The following is a 19,523-nucleotide window of genomic DNA, read 5'->3' on the forward strand; positions in this document are numbered from 1 at the left end:
GAGGAAATCGAATCCCTCAAAGGAAAGGATGGTGTTGTCAGGTGGGAAGTCTCGAACCAGATGGGAAATAAGGAGACCTCGATCTAAATTTTGAAAGAATCAACACCCATCATGCCAAGAAGGATGGAATTTTGGGATAACACCTATCATTAAGGAAGAATCACATAAGCATTGCAAAAGTGGGTAAGGAAGTTGGCTATAAAGGCCACTACACCCACAACACCCTCAAAAATAGGGTAACAACACCCACTCTGAGAAGCATGCTGTATTTTCTTCTCCATAAAGGTATTTTTAAGGAAAAATTGCCAAAGAAGGTATGGACACTCTACTGAATGGAAACTACCCAGATTCAACTCCAAAGAAAACTATATTGACTTAAGCATCTGCGTGGGCACGCCGGAAACCACCATTTTTGGCACCATTTCACCTTTTCTTTGTTTGTTGCACTTGGTTTGACCGCAGGTGGGAAAAAATTAGGCGTCAACAAGTGCCTTGAATATGTAAAATCATATATGTAACATGTTCGTCATATTCATGTAACAACATACATGCAACCATATTTAAGTAACTTGAAAACTTATTTCTTATCAATTTTTCATCCCTTACTTACTTTCTCTCATAAACTGCCATACTAAATATTTTTGTTTTTTAAAAGTACCTAAATAATTAATAGGATTAAAAGAATTTTTTTTAAAATTGTTATATAAATAAAAGTATGAGTGACTTTAGCATAGTTGTGTGCACACATAACAATAATAAAACCCTCAATATCAAGTCATCAACCCCCACATGGCATCATTGAAAGAGATTCTGAATTGGTGGTTGGTGGCAGCCACGATCCAGATAACAGTAGCAGTCGGCGGCGTACAGGCAGAAGGAACAGTTAATGCACTTTTAGGTTTTTAGCGTCTCAATATAATGGCCTTCTACAAGGACTCCAATGCACGCACGCAGAAGTTCAAGCCAGGTACCTCAATGTCCGTCACGATAATGACTTTCAAAGACCATATGTTTGAGTTCACCTTTAAGTCTCCATCGGTTACTTAGTACCTCAAACAGGCGATGGGCGTTGCGTCGAGCAGCAGCCGGCCCGGGCATGTGATGGCGTTGATGGCGACGTTGAAACAGGTTTATGAGATATCCAAAGTGAAGCGGTCTGATCCGCACTGTCAGCACATGCCCTTGGAGAGCATTTGTAATTAGCCCATTATTGGGACTACTAACAGTATAGGCATTAAAGTTGTAACACCCTAAGCGAATCCCACATCGACAAATCATGGGAGAGGTGCTAAGTTTATAAGGGGTGATCTACAATTTAATTAGCAAGACACGTTTTGGGGTGTACACGCGCCCTAGAAACAAAAACGTGTGAACCTTATTAAGTCACAAAGCAGACAATATCTTGTCAGGTCTGAGTTGGATCATGACATATGATATCAGAACAACTCTGCGTGTCCTCTTGAGCAATGGTGGAACGAGCGATAGTGGGGCAAACCTCAGTGAGGACGCTGAGTCTTTAAAGGGGGTGTATGTAACATCCTAGACAAATCTCACATCGACAAAGCACGTGAGAGATGCTGAGTTTATAAGAGGTGATCTACACCTTAATTGGCAAGACGCGTTTTGAGGTGTATGAGCGCCCCAAGAACAAAATCGTACGGGCCTTATTAAGACCTAAAGCAGACAATATCTTGCCAGGTTTAGGTTCGGTCATGACAGATGGTATCAGAGCCCTAGTTTAGGATACTGTAGACTTTCTTTTAAGGTCTAATCAGATTGTCTAATAGAATTGATTACATTTGTTTTGTGACATAAAGAGGAACATTATGGGTATGAAAAGTTCTAGGAATAAAAGATGGACAAAAATTGACAAGATTGAATAGTTTATCTTAGGTGGAGTTCTTGTCAAAGATCTTAGAAGGCTTTATAAATAACGAATGAATGATAGACTAAGACGGACTAAAATTGTTTACAGAGATACTTCTCCAGGACCAAGAGCTTTAAAGAAAAAAATTCAATGAGGCTATTCGAGGACAACGTGTTTATGGCAAGGGAGCTAACAAAAATAAGCTTGTAGTACGTTGCCTATTTTGGACAAGACCTCGATTTAAGTCTTGTTATAACAAAGGATGGGTTCCTTAATGCCTTGATAAGCTATCTCACAAAACTTTTAAGGAAAATAGGACAACTAGTGTCACGGCTGTGGAAAGAAAAATAGAATTAAATCATTTCCCTATTTGGTTGAGTAAACCTATGAACTATGTGACATGAGTTTGCCAAATTTTTAGTTAACCCAAAAGGCATAACTAGGAACTCATAGTGCCCATAACGAGTTCGAAAGATTGTCTTTAATACATCCTCACTTCTGATTTTCAGTTGATGATACCCATATCGTAATCGATTTTTGAAAATATCATTGCACCTCGTAATTGATCAAAGAGGTCATCAATTCAGGGAAGAAGATATTTATTCTTGACAATAACCAAATTCAAATATCGGTAATCAATACACAACCTCATTAAACCATCTTTCTTTTTTACAAACAACACGGGAGCACTCCAAGGTGAGACACTAGGATAGATGAAACCCTTATCTAGTAACTCTTGCAACTGGACTTTCAGTTCTTTTAACTCAACACGTGCCATCCAATATGGTGCCTTAAAAATAGGTGCAATATCGAGAACTAGTTCTATAGTAAGTTCAACCTCTTGATCCTGAGGTAGTCTAGGAAGATCTTCAGGAAATACGTCAACAAACTCTCTTACAATATGTATGTCTTTAAGGCATGCCTCATTAGAATGGTCAGCAACTACATACGCTAAAAATCCTTCACACCCCATTTTTTAGCATTTTGTTGCCTTAACCATAGAAATTAAACCTCTATGACTCCTTTGATTCCCATGAAAATGAAATTCTTCCTCGCCAGGTAGGCAAAAAATAATTTCTTTAGCAAAACAATTCACTAAAACATTGTAAGGTCCTAACCAATTCATCCCCAAAATCAAATCATAATCGTGCATCTCTAAGGGTAGGACGTCCATAAGAAATTGCCTATCACATAATCTAATCACACATGACTCATAAATATAATCTACCAACTGGCAATCCCCCATAGGGGTACTAATTGACACATGAATATTTAGTGGCGTGATCGGCACATCAGCACAATGGGTAAACACACAAGATACAAATGAATATATAGCACCAGGGTCAAAAAGAACTTTGGCTTCCCTAGAGAATAAAGACAGGGTACTTGACACCACATCATTGGACACCTCATCATCTTTCTCTGTTAGCGGAAAGACACGCCCTTGCACCTTCAGTTTCTTCCTCTGCCCTTCATTACTCTGAGTGTTTGCAGTCCCACTACGTCTCTTTGGGAAATCTATAATCTTGTGTCTAGTTTTTCCACAAGAAAAACAAGCTCCAATTTTCTAATAGCATTTACCAGGGTGACTCATTCCACAATGACGACAAGTAGGAAATTTTTTCCGAGCGGTGGTATCAAGAACAACCTTGTTATCGCATTTGTTACCTCCGCCAACATGCTTCTGGCATTAGGTGCCTTCCCCATAAAAACTTCCATTTTGAGGTCCACCTTGCTGATTCTTTTTATTCCTCTAATCCCTTGTAACTTGAGCTTCATGAATATCTTTCTTAACAAGAATTGCTCGATCCACTAAATCAGCATCATTATTAAGCATAAGGATGGTCAATCGACCTTTGATATTTGGACGCAACCCTCCCAAGAACAAAACCGCGCAGATCTTATTAAGGCCCAAATCGAACAATATCTTGTCAGGTCTAGATTGGGTCATGACAGATGGTATCAGAGTGGCTCTGCGTGTCCTCTTGTGCAATAGTGGGGTAAACCTTAACGAGGACGCTGAGTCCTTAAAGGGGGTGCATATAACACCCTAGACAAATCCCACATCGGCAACGCACAATAGAGATACTGGATTTATAACAAGTTTTCCATACCTTAATTGGCAAGACGCGTTTTGAGGTGTATAGGCGCCCTAGGAACAAAATCGTGCAGGCTTTATTAAGGCTTGTTGAGTCCCTAAGGGGGCCGTATGTAACACCCTCGGCAAATCCTACATCGGCAAAGCATAAGAGAGATACTAGGTTTATAAGATGTGATCTACACCTTAATTGACAAGATACGTTTTGAGGTGTATACGCACCCGAGGAATAAAACTGTAGGGCTCTTATTAAGGCCCAAAGTGGATAATATCTTGCTAGGTCTATGTTGGGTCATGATAGATATGTAACATCCTTGGCAAATCCCACATCAGTAAAGCACGAGAGAGATGCTGGGTTTATAAAGGGTGATTCAAAATTTTATTGGCAATAAGCATTTTGGGGTGTATGGGCGCCCCAGAAACAAAACCGTGCGGGCCTTGTTAAGGCCCAAAACGGACAATATCTTGTCAGGTCTAGGTTGGGTCATGACAGATGCTATCAGAGCAATTTCCAACCGAAAATGTATGGATGTTTGTGACATCCTACATCGCTTGGGAAGGATTTTGTAGGGATGAATAGAATTAGGTCTATGCCAAACCTTTAGACTCTGTGATTTTTTTTTTAAGAAGTATAATTGAACTATCAGAGTAGCGCAATAAAAGTGTGATGTGTTAAAACTATATCTAGAGTATCAACCACATGGAGGGACACCGAAATAAATTTGAGTGACCCACCATATCTGAATTGAGATTTTTCTTTCTTTTCAATGATTTGATTTGATTTTTTCTTTTTACTAGTTTTTTTAATTGAAATTATTTTTGCATAAGTGTGTTTGTTTAACCATTAAGTTTTCTTTTATCATTGTTAATCATGAGTGCCTCAGTTAAATAGCTCCTCCTGGACATTCTTAGACGACTTCAACGTGTAAAATCTAATCTCAAAAGGCAGATTCGATTTTGTAAAACACATCATATTTGAGCTTTACAACCACCAGAGTTAGTATCTCATGTTGATGATTTAGAAAGCCAACTCAGAGACATTGATGGAGATGTCTACAATATCTAGTTGGAGCTTGAGGTAAATTTAATAAGAGGACAATTGTAATTTTCTTTGTGTGTTTTAGTTTTTTTTTTTGGTTGTGAGCTTGAGTTTGTTACCCCAGTGAAGTGGCGGATAACGGTACTCCGTGATAATCAAGTCGGTTACTTGAGTTTCCCATAATAACTGATACTCTAAGGCGAATGAATGGACATACATGAGATTCTAGCAAAGCTTCACAATCAATTTCCTTCACTTCCTCAAAATGCCCTCTTTACAATCTATAAAGCTCGGTCTGAACGCATGCGATTGCTGATGAGGAATAACATACCTATTAATATCTACTGGTTAATCGAGGCCAAAGTACGATTGGCAGGTGAGTTACCTCCCAAATTTATTGCATACATGCTTGGTTGTGGTGAAGGAAATTATGCAAGAAAACGAAGAGCTCGAAGAATTTATGTTGCTTGTCATAAGTGTGCCAAAAGGAGATGTGATAAAAAACCATGTTCTTTAGGAATGGTGTCTGATAATAGGGAAGATAAGATTCAATTCATTAGGGATGACTTGAATAAGGAGTCATTGGATGATATCCTTTTGTCTCTTGAAATGTATCTCAGTGGATATGTACAAGGAGCAATTCTCCAGTTATGGTTATTATTCCAGAAAGAGAATGCACGATATAGTCTCGGGAATCTGACTATAAACGACCTTGTTTGCCAGTTTATAAGAAAACTGGATGGGAAGCCTATCCTCGACTCATAGAGGGCGTTCAAGCTGTTTCTGGACGTAAAACCAGAGGAAGATGTGAGCCACAGTCGCAACTACCTGTAAATATCTTTTTACTTCACTGTTGTTTTATTTCACTATTGTTTTATCATTTGCATTATTGTCTTTAATAATTTTATTTTATCATTATTTGTTTTTTTCCTTTTTATTATTTCTTTTTTTACTCTTGAGCCATGTGCATTACGCGTTAATTGACACTAACATGCCACCTCATACACAACTATAACCCACTGTCACCAAGATTCTTAAAAATGATTTTTGTCAAGCACTTACAAATTATTTTTGAGAAGTATCCCAATGGTAGCTACTCCAAATAAACAATTAAAGAACATTTGTGTGCTTTCTGGATTTAACTATGGCAAACATAAAGCGTTCGTTGAGGCAGCCATAGATCTTACTCGAAGCATAGCAGAGAGAAAACTACACTTAGTATATGGAGGAGGTAACCGAGGGTTATCAAAATTAGTCTTAAAAGCTGTTTTTGTCAGAGGAAGCCAAGTGTTAGTCATAATCCCAAGAGCCCTAAAACCTTTGGGCAGTTTGTCTGACTCACCGAATGGACAAGAGTTAGTCGTCTCAGGTATGCAAGAAAGAATAACTGAAATGATTAATCATGCTGATGCTTTTATTTTCCTACTAGGAGATCTTGCAACACTAGAGGCACTTATCACATTAGAATATTGGGCCAATCTGCACATTCATCAGAAACTCATCGATTTATTAAATGTCAATAACGTTTATGATGGCTTCATCACATTTCTTAACCATGCAATAAAAAACTATTTCATTCATTCCACAACGAAAAAGCTTTTTATTTGTGCTCACACTGCTAATGAACTACTTGATTTGTTACAAGCTTATAGACCAGAGCTAGACCCTGAGACCTTTGTATTCGAGTCTCCAAATAATGATGATAACAGTAGCCGCAGTAAGAAGTACAAATTAGATTTAACTCTCCACCTGTAAATATTTTCTTCTTTGTTGCACCACCCAGGTGATGTCTTCTAAACTCTACTTCTTTCCTTTAAAATATTGAGGATAATGTTTCGTTCTAGTTGAGGGAAAGAATAGTTGACAATTGTGGAATCTTAGTTAATTTTTACATAATTTTTATTGTAGAGACTAACCGTGGCTAACGTTTTGTGTTGAAGATGGCTGAATATGGAGTGTAATTACTCTAGAAACGCATCTTCTTCGTTTGAAAAAAAAACAAAAAAAAAATTCCAGACATTTTCTTTTTCTTTATTAAGTTTTTGACAATCATTTTTTTTTCTAACTTCTTCTTTCCAATTTCTCCTTTATAAATATATACTTTCAAATCTTTGAGTCGAAGATGGCTGAATATGGAGTGTAGTGCCTCTAGAAACGCATCTTCTTAGTTTAAAAAAAAAAAACTATTTTCTTTTTCTATCATTTTAAGTGTAACTTTTCTAATTAGCTTTTCCGTATCATTTTCACTTTTTTGCATACATACTTTCTTTTCATGTTTAGAATAGGTTGGGGGGTAGACTGTCGTTTTTAAAAAAAAAATTGCGTGATTTTATAACATTGGATAACACGATGACTTTCAAATTTTAGTATTTATATTCTCTTTGGTCTTAAGTGATGTTGCGCCATGTTTGCTACTCTACATGTTGATGTTGGAGACAAATATGAGTTGCTTAAAGGAATGCACATGTTATAATAAATTCCAAGTGAGGTTTTGAGCCTGTCGTTTTTCTTGGAAAGTAATCATTTTTGCTCATTCTTCATACAGCTTATCAATTTATTATTTTATACGATCTCTAGATTTCTTTTGAGTCAACCCTTTAAAAAAAATTTGTAAGATAAAAAAAAAATGTGTGTTGCTACATCTTGAGGTACATCTAACTAGTTGATATGGAAGATTATTTAGAGCCCTAAAAGATGATGGAAAGTCCATCTTTGACCCATTTGAGCCTTTCTAGTCATCCCTTTTGTGAAAAACCAATAGTTAACCCTTTTGAGCCTTTAAAAAAAAAAAACTTTTCTTTGTCAAACTTATCATCTTGACCCACTCTGATTTGGAGTATTACCCAATATCTTATAAGTTTCATTACCTATTTATGTTTGAGAAAAAAGTAAATAATTATTTTGTTTAGTGAAGTTGTGACCAAAAAAAAAAACAAAACAAAAAGAATTGTTGTTTCAAAAAAAAAAGGAAAAAAAGAAAGAAAAAAATAATAAATAAGCAAAATGCACTTGTAATTTCTAAAATATCTTTACTTTTTCTCAAACATATATTTTGTTTTTCCTATTTTTCTTCATTTGTTAGTCATGTCCCTAGCCTACGTTACATCCTAATAAAAGTCTTTCCTAATTTTAGGAAGCTATGGTCTGAAGTAGAAGCTAGATATATGGGCTAAAAAGCTGTAGTGGTGCATTAAAAAAAAGAAAAAAAAATAAATTAGGTTGACTAGCATTTTTGTTTGACTTAAGCTTGTATTATTTCTAAGTTGTGGGCATATTTCTTTCATTTTGGTGAGAACGTGTGACATTACTTCTTTATTATTATCTCTCAATTTAGCATTTATTGAAGCGACTATTTTTATTGGGTTTAATTTCCTTGTGAGAGTGTCACTACTTCCAATGAGATTTTGGGGTTTGACATGTCATTCTTGAAAGTAGCCATGACAAAGTCTGCTGGGTTGATTCACGTGGATGGTTGATGTGGGTGTGATGTTTCTGTAGACTGGAGATAATGCTTATACTTTTATTTGATTGCTATTATTAGTCTGATTGAATAAACACGATTGTTTTAAAAAAAAATCATTTTGGGTTTGAATTTTGTTTTCACTTTATTTGCTAAGGACTAGTAATAAGCTGGTTGGGGGGTGTGTTGAGTTTTAGAAAATGTATATTTATAAAGGAAAAAATCATTTTACATTTCAAGTCTTACTAACACCCTTACTTTTATGTATTTAAGCTTCTTATGATTTAATTAAGAGTGTTTTATTGTAATTAAGTATTTTATGTATTTTAGGGGCATCATGGTCATTTCACAATGAACGAGAAATCAGCAGCAAAACAGACATCACTTTTGAACACAGGACAGTCGGAAACCTTAGGAAGAGTATAAAAAGAAAAATGTCATTGTTCATATGTACTGTACTGTCCATACTACTGTTCACGACATTGTTCACATATACGGAACGATGACATGGCATTAACCGATGATGTAGCATTGACTAATGAGGTGTCACGATTCCATTGGACAAAATTCTTATGTACTGTTGATCAGTGACGTGCAACATGTTAGTGACGAAAAATCATGCATACGGTACATGCATATACACGGGATTATTTACAACCAAACCGCGTCACTGTTCAAACCGTGTTACTATTCAAACCACGTGGTCAAACCGTGTACTATTCAAACCGTGTGGTCAAACCGCGTACTATTGACTAATAACGTGGCGCAATCCTGAGTGTCCAAAATATTTTTAATGCGATAACCATAATTTACTCAATGTATTTATAAAAAAGGGGGCTCTCCCCCCTAATTTGGCATCCTTGATTTCATTTTTGAGTTTAATTTTCTGTAATTCCTTCTCCATCTTGTATTTTCTAAGTATTTTAATAAATTCCTACTTTGTCCTTAGTTGAATTATGAGTAGATAATTTTCTTTCAAGCTTGGGTTTAAGGTGAAGTTTCAACATGTGCCCTGGGCTTTATTTGGTAAATTTATTTTCTCTTCCCCTCTAATTATTGTGGATGTTTTGACTTTTCGTTGACAAATAGTAATAATCTTGTCTAGATACCGCCCTAGTTTAACCGGCACCCCAGTACAAGATTATTAATATTTAGCTCGAGAAACCCTTAGCACCATATTGATTAGAGTGTGGTTCATGAGGAGTGGAATCCCCCTTATGATTTAATTGGCACTAATAAGGAATATTAAGCTCATGGAGCATGTTGATACGTATTTAGATACCCAAGCGCTTCAATTACAATAGTTTTCACTTTAATTTAATTTTGTCATTCCCATTTAAATTCTAGGATAGTCTGAATCACTTTCATCAGAAATCTAAACACCCTCATAGAAAATTAATTCTATATATAATTAAAATCCACCTACTTGTGGGATTGACACTCGTCACCGTTAATCTATTCTACAATAAATTCGTGCGCTTGCGAGTTCAATAAAATTTGTACAACAATGATGGCGAAGAAATGACCGGCTTCATCTGAGGGTTTGGTCATTACCTTACGTTGCCAGTAATGTGGTCGGAAATGGAAGTGGGTAGTAGGTTGGTTTTTAGGTCAGGTTGGGTTTCAAAAGCTCTCTTCGCCCCTCTCTCTCATGCGTGCACTCCCTTTCTCTAAAATAATTTTGGCTTCTCTTATTTCCTCTTCAGATTCAAATCAGGCACAATTTCTAATTAAACACCCTATTCTCTCTCTCTCTTTCTTTTAAATAAGCTTAACACAAATTAAGCTATTCTGTAATTGGTAATTGTAACAAAATTTGAGAATGGGGGTCGTTACATCATGTTCGTATTGTCTCGATTTTGTGTCATGACAAGTTTAAATTAGTCCAAACACGATCTATTTAATAAACTTATCAAATTTGACAATGCACACCAATTTATTTATGTCGGGAAATTGAGTTGCGTTAAATTTGTCAACAACAGTTGTAATGAATCGATAACTTTTAAAACTTTAGGTCAAAAGGGAATGTTAAAATAATACACTTAATTAAAAAGGAAGTGCATATGTTAATTTATGATTACTATTCATTTAAATTCTTGATTTTTTTTTTAAAATAAAAACTTTTATGAATGTTTGTTTTCTAATGTATATATGGCATGCAGTTTTATCACGATGTGGATTTGACCATCGGAAACCTTTTCATTTGCAATATATAAGATATTTTTTTTCGAAATTAAACAAAGGGTTTATTAGGGATTGAGACTTTTCTATAAATTCTTAGTTTTTAACCCAACTCATTTTCATATTGATTTTGTTACAAACTTAATAAATGAATTTTACTCTGTAGAGGCAAATGAGTGCTGTAGTAATGCTAATATTATTTTAATAAAGGATTTCAATATGAATAATGCTAAGTATCTCAATATCTAAATCTTAATTTCAATCCTCATGATGTGGTATATATCCAATGGATGGTGTTAAGTAATTTTATAAGTTACAAAATCTATCATCTGATAGATGAGTATAATACAGGGTATTAGGACTTAAGTTAATACTCAAATATTGAAATCTATGATATTACTATTTTAATATAGGTTTCTTGCTTCATAAGGACTTTTCCATTGGTGCTACTTTTTCATTGGGTATCTCATGTTCTTAAAATTGATAAATAACAATGAAATTAAAAAACTGCGTGTAAGAAAAGGTTACAGAGTTTTGGTTTGGAAGCAAGAAGCCAGTTAATTTTGGAAAAATTCAAATCGACATGGCTAATTTACTCACTTCGGAAATTCTTCTCTCGCTTTTCCTGTTTCATGACTGTGGGACGCTCTAAAATATACCTTGTATAGTTACTCAGATAATGCCATTATCGTATAACTATTCTATTCCAATAACAATATATATTGGTCCTGAAAGGCCATTGTTGTTAATATTTACTACTTAAGAAGCTTCTTTTTTCTCACCTTATCTAATTAGCTACTTTTTGTTGTTAATTGTTGTTGTCATTAAAAAGTCAGGCTAAGAGACGCAACTCTATACATACGTACACGTGTTAATATATACACGATATATTTATTTAGTTGAGATACTCAATAATTTAACAACTTATCTGTTATTCAGTGATTAAGTTATTATTTCTTTTATGAAGATTGATTAAGTTAAAATCAATGTCATTTGATTATAATTTCTCTAACGGAATTGAAATCTATCCGGACAAAATTGTTTAAAAGATAAGATGTGTGACCATTTTTAAAATCGATGGAATTTATGTGTACATTTTTAAGTACCTTTGGAGGTCTTGGTGGATTTTTCTTTCTAAAATTATTATGTAAAATTATCTTAAATAATGTGATGATGAGTGGCTCATCTTGTTGAATCACTTATTGTTATTAACGCTAAGGGAAATTTTCAATAATCCACCTAATTTTTAACGAAAGTTCACAAATACTTAAGATTTTTTAAAAATATCATTGATTAGCCTAAAGGTTCGTCAATTGTTTATCAAAGTCACCATTTCTGCATTTCATTAACATTTGTTAGAGTGTGATGTCACAATAGTAAATTGATCATTCAGATGCCAATTAATTTTTATTTCTTCCAAAATTATTGTCGGACCACTTAACTTTTACCTAAAAATTTAATTACCGACATGGTTTCTTTTATGGAATAATATGCTATTAGAGGGATAGTAGTCCTTTTATAAAAAATCTTTAAAAACTTCATGGACTAATGATAATTTTATAAGATTTTGATGGCTGTTTGTTAACGTTTTTCATTCGGTTTTTTTTTTTTCAAGAACAAAAGTTGAAAAAAATATGTTTGGCAGCCCTTATTTCTGCATTGTTATGATTTTTGAAGAGAACGAGATGTTCTCATTCTTCACTTTTTGTGAAAAAAAAGAGTAGAAAATGGCTTTATTATATAACTCTTTTATCTTATACTCTTTTCATATAAATATATGTATATAGGTAGATGTATGTATTTGTATGTTTATAAGATAATAATATATTAATTTTATGTCTTTTATTTTTGGAAAAAAATAACATGAACAATATCAATATATATATAATGGATTGCAAATTTCGATAATTATAGCATAAACTCACAAAATATAATATCATTACTAAAAAAAAATAATTAATAAAATAATTCTCCCACTCTCTTTCACTATCTCTAAATATTTAGATAAATAGTCAAACATATTTTCGCTATATTCATTTTCATATACTATATTAAAAACAAACTACCAAACATATTTTCATTTTTAAAATTTTCACATCAAAATTATCATTTTTCTTTTCTAAAAAAAGTATAGAAAACATTATTTGAGATACAATACCAAATCCACCCTGAGTATCTCTGAACTTTGACCAAATGTTAAATGGGCAAATGATAAATTTCTTATCATTAGTGATAATTATTTTCAGATCTATAGAAGGTTGGAATATTTTAAGGGCCTCTATAAAAAAGGTATTTTTTAATGAGGATAAAAATCCTATTTTTTAATTATTAATTAAATGATTGGTGGTGCTGGTGGATAATTCCTCCTCGAAGAGAGCTGTATGCAAATCAATCCACTACTGTTCACTTCTTCTGACGACTCGATTTCGGTGCGCTATCAAAACCATGGCCGTAGGAGAGCTCTTACTCGCTGCGTTCTTTCAGGTGTTATTTGACAGATTGGCAAATGGTGAGCTGCTCAAGTTTGCAACCCATCAGGGTGTTCAATCAAAGCTCAAAAAATGGGACAAAAATTTGAAGATGATTCAGGCTGTGCTCAGCGACGCAGAGGAGAAGCAACTGACTGACGAGGCTGTGAAAGTTTGGCTGGAAGATCTCCGAGACCTGGCTTATGATGCAGAGGACATGCTGGATGAGTTCGCCACAGAAGCTTTGAAGCGCAAGTTGGTGGCAGAGGATCCTGATCATCAGAGCCTCATCATCCCTGCTGCTTATTTCACATGTTTAAACCCCAGCAGTGTTGAGTTCAATTTCAGTATCCGGTTCAAAATTAAACATATCACCAGCCGGTTGGAGGAACTCTGTAAACAAAGAACTGAACTTGGGTTGCAGTTGACTCCTGCAGGACCTTCATCTACTTCTGCTGCACATCGAAGACCGCCCAGTTCAAGTGTGCCAACTGAACGTGCCATCTATGGCAGAGATGAAGATAAAGCTAAAATTCTTGAAATGGTGTTGAGCGCTGAGCCAAGTGTTGCCCATTTTCGTGTAATCCCCATTGTCGGCATGGCGGGTGTTGGCAAAACAACGCTTGCTCGGGAGGTCTACAATGACAGGACCGTACAAGATTTTAAGTTCGACTTAAAAGCTTGGGTCTGTGTCTCGGACAATTTTAATGTCTTGAGCATTTCAAGGGCAATTCTTGAGTCAATCACCTCGGCGCCTTGTGATCTCAAGGCTCTGAATGAAGTGCAGGTTGAATTGAAAAAGGCTGTGGACGGAAAAAAGATATTGCTGGTCTTAGATGATGTTTGGAACGAGGACTACAGCTCGTGGGAAGACCTGAAAGCTCCTTTCCTTGTTGCTGCACCAAATAGTAAGATAATTCTGACCACTCGCCATTCACATGTTGCATCAACAATGGGACCGATTGCACATTATAATCTGAAGCGTTTATCGGATGAAGATTGTTGGTCTGTGTTCATGAAGCACGCATTTGAGGGGAGAGATGTTGACGGACATCAAATTTCAGAATTATATCGGAAAAAGATTGATGGAAAGTGCGGAGGCCTGCCCCTGGTAGCAAAAACTCTTGGTGGCCTTTTGCGCTCCAAGAGAGATGAAGAGTGGGGGGATGTACTAGAAAGCAGAATATGGGATTTGCAAGAAAGTGGGATTCTGCCTGTGTTAAGATTGAGTTACCATCATCTTCCATCTCATTTGAAGAGATGTTTTGCTTATTGTGCAATTTTTCCTAAAGATTATGAGTTCGAGGAGAAGGAGCTTGTTTTCTTATGGATGGCTGAAGGTATTATTCAACAATCAGCAGTCAATATGCGTCTGGAGGATTGGGGCAGCAAGTGTTTTCATGACCTAGTGTCGAGGTCAATTTTTCAACGATCAAGTAGTGAATGTTCTAAATTTGTGATGCACGACCTTGTCCAAGATCTTGCTCAATTTGTTTCCGGAAGAACCATTTCCAGGTTAGAAGATGCCGGTAAGCTATCAGCTGAAAAACTCAGAAAGGTTCGTCATTCTTGTTACACCCGTGGTGAGTTTGATGGTAAAAATAAATTCAATTTTCTCTACGAAGTTGAGCATTTGAGGACATTCTTGCCAGTACTCAAAAGAGGTGGCACTGATGTTAGTTTTGTAACTAATATGCTTCTACATGATTTATTGCCAAAGTTCAAGAAGTTGAGGGTGTTATCTTTGCAAGGGTATTATATCACTCAATTACCTGTTTCATTTACAGATTTGAGACTGTTAAGATACCTAAATTTTGCTGGCACTAGGATAAGAAGTTTACCCGAGTCAACATGCTCACTTTTGAACTTGCAAATTTTGATATTAAGAGATTGTGTTTGTTTGATGAATCTACCATCCAAGCTAAAGAATTTGATCAATTTGTGCCATCTTGACATTGAAGGTGCAAATTTGCTCAAAGAGATGCCATTGGGAGTTAAAAAGTTGAAGTATCTCCAGACTTTGTCTAATTTTATTGTGGGAAGGGGTAGTGTATCCACTTTGAAAGATTTGAGCGATCTAAAGTTTGTTCGAGGGAAACTTTGCATCTCTGGATTAGAGAATATGACTAATTCACAAGATGCAAGAGAAGCCATGTTATTTGAGAAAGAACACCTGGAAGCATTGCTGTTACAATGGGGTTCTGAAATTGATGACTCACGAGATGTGGTAGGGGAGGAAAATGTTCTTGACATGCTACGACCTCATAAAAATATAAAAATGCTGACAGTCAAATGCTATGGTGGCCTAAGATTTCCTTTATGGATTGGAGATCCTCTGTTCTGTAATATGGAGGTCCTTAAATTAGAAAACTGTGAAAACTGCACGTCTTTGCCTTCACTCGGGTTGTTGGGTTCACTTAAACACCTCACGGTCAAAGGGTTATCAAGGCTAAGAGTTATCGGTGCTGAGATTTATGAACAAGGTTGCTCAAAGCCTTTTCAATCATTAGAGACTCTTCATTTTGAGAATATGCCAGCATGGGAGTGCTGGGACACTAGTATCATTGAAAATGAGCATGTTGAAGCATTTCCTCGCCTCCATGAACTTTCTGTTGTGGGATGTTCCAACTTGTCAGGAAAATTGCCTGAGTTTCTTCCTTCATTGGAGACTCTTGTTGTTACTAAATGTCCAGACTTGGTGGTTCGTGTCTCAAGCTTTCCGAAGCTCTGCAGGTTAGAAATTGATGAATGCAAAGGACTGTCATGCAGCACTCCAATTGACTCTGAACAGATGAAGTGTGTGACTATTTCAAATAGTTTATTACAAATATATGGATGCAAAGGGATGATATACAATAACTGCCCATCTGACTCCAGGTTACTACTCAGGTCAACTCAGCCTATTTCTAGTTTTCTAGAGTTGGGAAAGTTGTTAAAGCAAGGATTTCAGAATGTGGAAACTCTGGCAGTTGGTGATTCCCAATGGATTGAGCTAAGGAGGCATCATATGTTTTCTCCATTTCGGAAGCCAGTGCAAAGACTGAATATTCTCACCCACCCAGATGAGATATCAATCGATGAAAGTCGCATGAGTCTTGTTCCATTTCCGGAGGTACAGTTTCTTCCCAATAATCTGCGGTCTCTTGAAATTGTAAATAGCAGAGCTCTCAAATCCTTACCGGAGGAAATGATGGGCAACAATGCACAACTGGAAAGCTTGTACATTAGCCATTGTGATTCACTAACATTCATCGCAAGATGCAAGCTACCTTTATCACTTGAAAGCCTTGATATATGGTATTGTCAGAATTTGCAGCAGTTGGTAGTTGAAGATGAACTGAATGCTTGTTCTTCTTCGCCATCTTTGCTGAAATACCTTAGGATTTATGAATGTCCTGAGCTCATCACTATATCGTCAGGAATCAAGTTACTTGAAGCGCTTGAATACCTCTACATAATTGATTGTCCAAAGCTGGAGTCAGTACCTGATGGCCTGCACAGTGTCAATTGTTTACAGAGGCTGTTTTTACACAACTGTCCAAGACTTGCATCCTTTCCAGTTGGAGGGCTTCCCAGCACAATTTCATGTATTTCAATTGGTGGTTGTGAGAAACTGCAAGCCTTGCCTGACAACATGCACAAACTCAACTCTCTTCAAGAACTGGAAATAAGCGAATGTCCAAGTATTGTATCGTTCCCACCAGAAGGCTTTCCAACCAATTTAAAATCACTTAAAGTTGAAGATGTCAAAATGTACAAGGCACTGATTGAGTGGGGGTTGCACAGGCTTAACTCTCTTAGACGCCTCTGGATTCATGAATGCCATAATGCCAAGTCCTTTCCAGACGAGGCGATGCGAATGATGTTGCCCAATTCTTTAACAGAATTGATCATCTGGGGATCCCCTAGATTGAAATACCTTTCTTCAATGGGTTTTAGTAACCTCACCTGTCTTGAATATTTGTGGATCAGTAACTGTCCAATGCTCAAATCCTTTCCACAGTTTGGCCTTCCATCATCACTCCTGCAATTACATATTGATGGCTGTCCATTGCTGAAAAAGGATTTCAAAAGGTATAAAGGAAAAGAATGGTCTCAAATATCTCACATCCCTCGTGTAGCCATAGATGGCAAATTCATCTACGACTGATCATAGATACTCCAGAATGGCAGTTTCATAAGGTAATTAATGCTTTTTGTTAAATTATTGTTGGATTTGCAGATTGTAGTGATTCTTTTCATTTTGTCTTTTCTCGAAGTAAAGGGATTTTGTAAGGGGAGTTCTGAGGCAGTCACCTCTGCAAACGGTTCAAGGAGCTCCCCGTGAAAGTGAAAGTATAATATACTTTAGCGTTCATCAATTGAAATTTAAAGGCAGTAATCCAACTGATGTAAAGGCTTTATTTCTTGCCTTAATATTGTTTTTAATTTAGTTTTTCTGATATGCTGTTTATTAATTATTGCTACGACTGGTGCACTCTTTTCAGTACTAGAGGCTAGAAATTCGTGTGTTCGTGCTTGATTTTAATCAGCAGCATTCAGTACCTTATCCAAGCTATAAATTTTTGCCATCAATATCCAACAAGGCTTCGGGTAATATTTCCAGAAGGTTCAAGTCTTTTTTATTTCCAAATGAATGCTACAGTGCACTGTTCAGTCATAGTGCTGAACGGGGGACTATCATCAATCTGATATTCTTTATTCAGAAGTATTGACAAAATTAATTATTGTGAACACCACAGCAACAGAATGCCTTGTGGTAATGGAACCTGAAGGCGAAAAGCTGGTTAACATTCGAGCCATCAAACTTGCACTCAGCCACACCAACAACTTTCTTGATTTTCTTCCCTGGAAAAATTGTGAGGCATTTTCCTGTCATGCGAGAAACCCAGAATCTGACCTCTTGGTGGTTAAGCTTCTTCGGTGGATTAATCGATTTCCAGTCAGCCTCGGCTAAGCTTTCCAGGGAGCTCAATGATCTAAGTCTCACCTTCTTATTTTTGTCCACTGCGAGGTAGCTTTGACCCTCTGAGCACTTGTCCATGTAGTTGCTAAACCTGTAGTTTATTGAAAAATCTGGTTTAGTTTATGAATAAACTAGAGCAGAATCACTGATATATTCTTCTCAAAAAACTAAAAAGATCAACTCAAAATTCATAGCCTTTAATTATTGAACAGATTTTTGAATCCCAAAACAATTTTTTTAATTTAAGAAATGCATCCAAAATTGCTATTTGAAGAATAATGCAGGTCACATTTACATTGTTTTTTATTTCAATAAATTGATCAATTTAGTTAGAAATTAAAAATATGTGCACAATGTTGTAACATTGCATCTTACCTGTGGTACCCAGAAGTAGAACCAGAAGTGGATTTCCAGCCAAAATAAGCATTATATTCCTCAGATTCACCACCTTTGATATCGGGAACCGAGTAAACTCCCCGATCATTGGAGTCCACAAAATCCGACTGCAAGGCACCGGCGATGAGCGTGTTGTCGAATGCCGTCATGTGGGGATAAGCTTCACTAGCAGGGCACTGTTTTGACTCACAATTGGAGCACTGGCTGCAAAGCTTGTCACTCTTTAATTTTGTAGCATTAGCACCATCAAAATTAGTATGAAAGATAGACAAGACAATCATTAAGTAAAGAGAAACCCTTAATCTCTCCATGTTATTATCAATTCGACTAAATTTTTTTTTTCTTCTCTTTTCCATGATTCTTGAATCTTGATTGATTATATATAATCATATAAATCCTTGGTTTTATCAACATTTCTTTGTCTCTTAATATGATGAAATGAAATTTAATTGCGTAACGTTGGCAAACATAATAAAATTATCAAGGCTAGAACAAGGCTGGATTTTGTCTTTAGTGGTTATTTTGTCTTGTGCAATGGGATATTAAATTATTATTAACTAACAACCAATTAACAGATGGTAATTTTAGTCTTATTAGACAAACGTTCTATTACTCATTTTAGCTAACATATTTTTTTATTATTATTTAATTAACCACTACTTAATCTCCGCTTGGTATTGATATTGGAGAATTATAATTTAAAAATTACAATAATAAAGTATTTGATAAATATTAACTATTATGTCTTAAAAGTTAAATTGATTCGATTTACTACTAGTACGATGAAAGAACGTATAACATTTTTACTGTTTTTGTCAAAATTAAAATTTAAGAGTCATATTTATTCAAACTATTAACGTTTATTTTATAACTATATTTTTTTATAGCAATTGTAGATAAAAAAAAAATACAACACTTTAATACCAACAGCCTTATTGGCTACTAAATTTTCTTATAATGTTATAAGTTTTATTAATTGAATTACTTGGCATCCACGTATAAAAGAGCTTTTGAAAAGTTGTCATGAAAGGTTTGCCAAAGTTGGGCG

At 35.7% G+C, this 19,523-nt stretch overlaps 3 protein-coding genes across 3 annotated transcripts; 1 reads left to right on the forward strand and 2 right to left on the reverse strand.

Annotated features, from left to right (window-relative positions):
- Positions 1 to 2,843: 2,843 nt before the first annotated feature.
- LOC112099768 lies at positions 2,844 to 3,646 on the reverse strand. Its single transcript, XM_024187238.1, has 2 exons — positions 3,536 to 3,646; positions 2,844 to 3,434 (listed from the first exon to the last, which is right to left on the reverse strand). Exons 1-2 carry the CDS (start codon positions 3,644 to 3,646, stop codon positions 2,844 to 2,846), a joined length of 702 nt encoding a protein of 233 aa, XP_024043006.1.
- A 9,381-nt stretch (positions 3,647 to 13,027) lies between these two features.
- On the forward strand, positions 13,028 to 17,931 carry LOC18046252 (putative disease resistance RPP13-like protein 1). Its single transcript, XM_024189452.1, has 3 exons — positions 13,028 to 17,295; positions 17,601 to 17,706; positions 17,856 to 17,931. The coding sequence occupies exon 1, from the start codon at positions 13,091 to 13,093 to the stop codon at positions 17,261 to 17,263; it is 4,173 nt and encodes a 1,390-aa protein (XP_024045220.1). The 5' UTR covers positions 13,028 to 13,090; the 3' UTR covers positions 17,264 to 17,295; positions 17,601 to 17,706; positions 17,856 to 17,931.
- LOC18046253 lies at positions 17,834 to 18,786 on the reverse strand. Its single transcript, XM_006441961.1, has 2 exons — positions 18,455 to 18,786; positions 17,834 to 18,170 (listed from the first exon to the last, which is right to left on the reverse strand). The coding sequence occupies exons 1-2, from the start codon at positions 18,784 to 18,786 to the stop codon at positions 17,834 to 17,836; spliced, it is 669 nt and encodes a 222-aa protein (XP_006442024.1).
- Positions 18,787 to 19,523: the final 737 nt, after the last annotated feature.

Source organism: Citrus clementina, unplaced genomic scaffold (assembly GCF_000493195.1).
Source record: "Citrus clementina cultivar Clemenules unplaced genomic scaffold, Citrus_clementina_v1.0 scaffold_3, whole genome shotgun sequence".
Classification (NCBI taxonomy): Eukaryota; Viridiplantae; Streptophyta; class Magnoliopsida; order Sapindales; family Rutaceae; genus Citrus; species Citrus x clementina.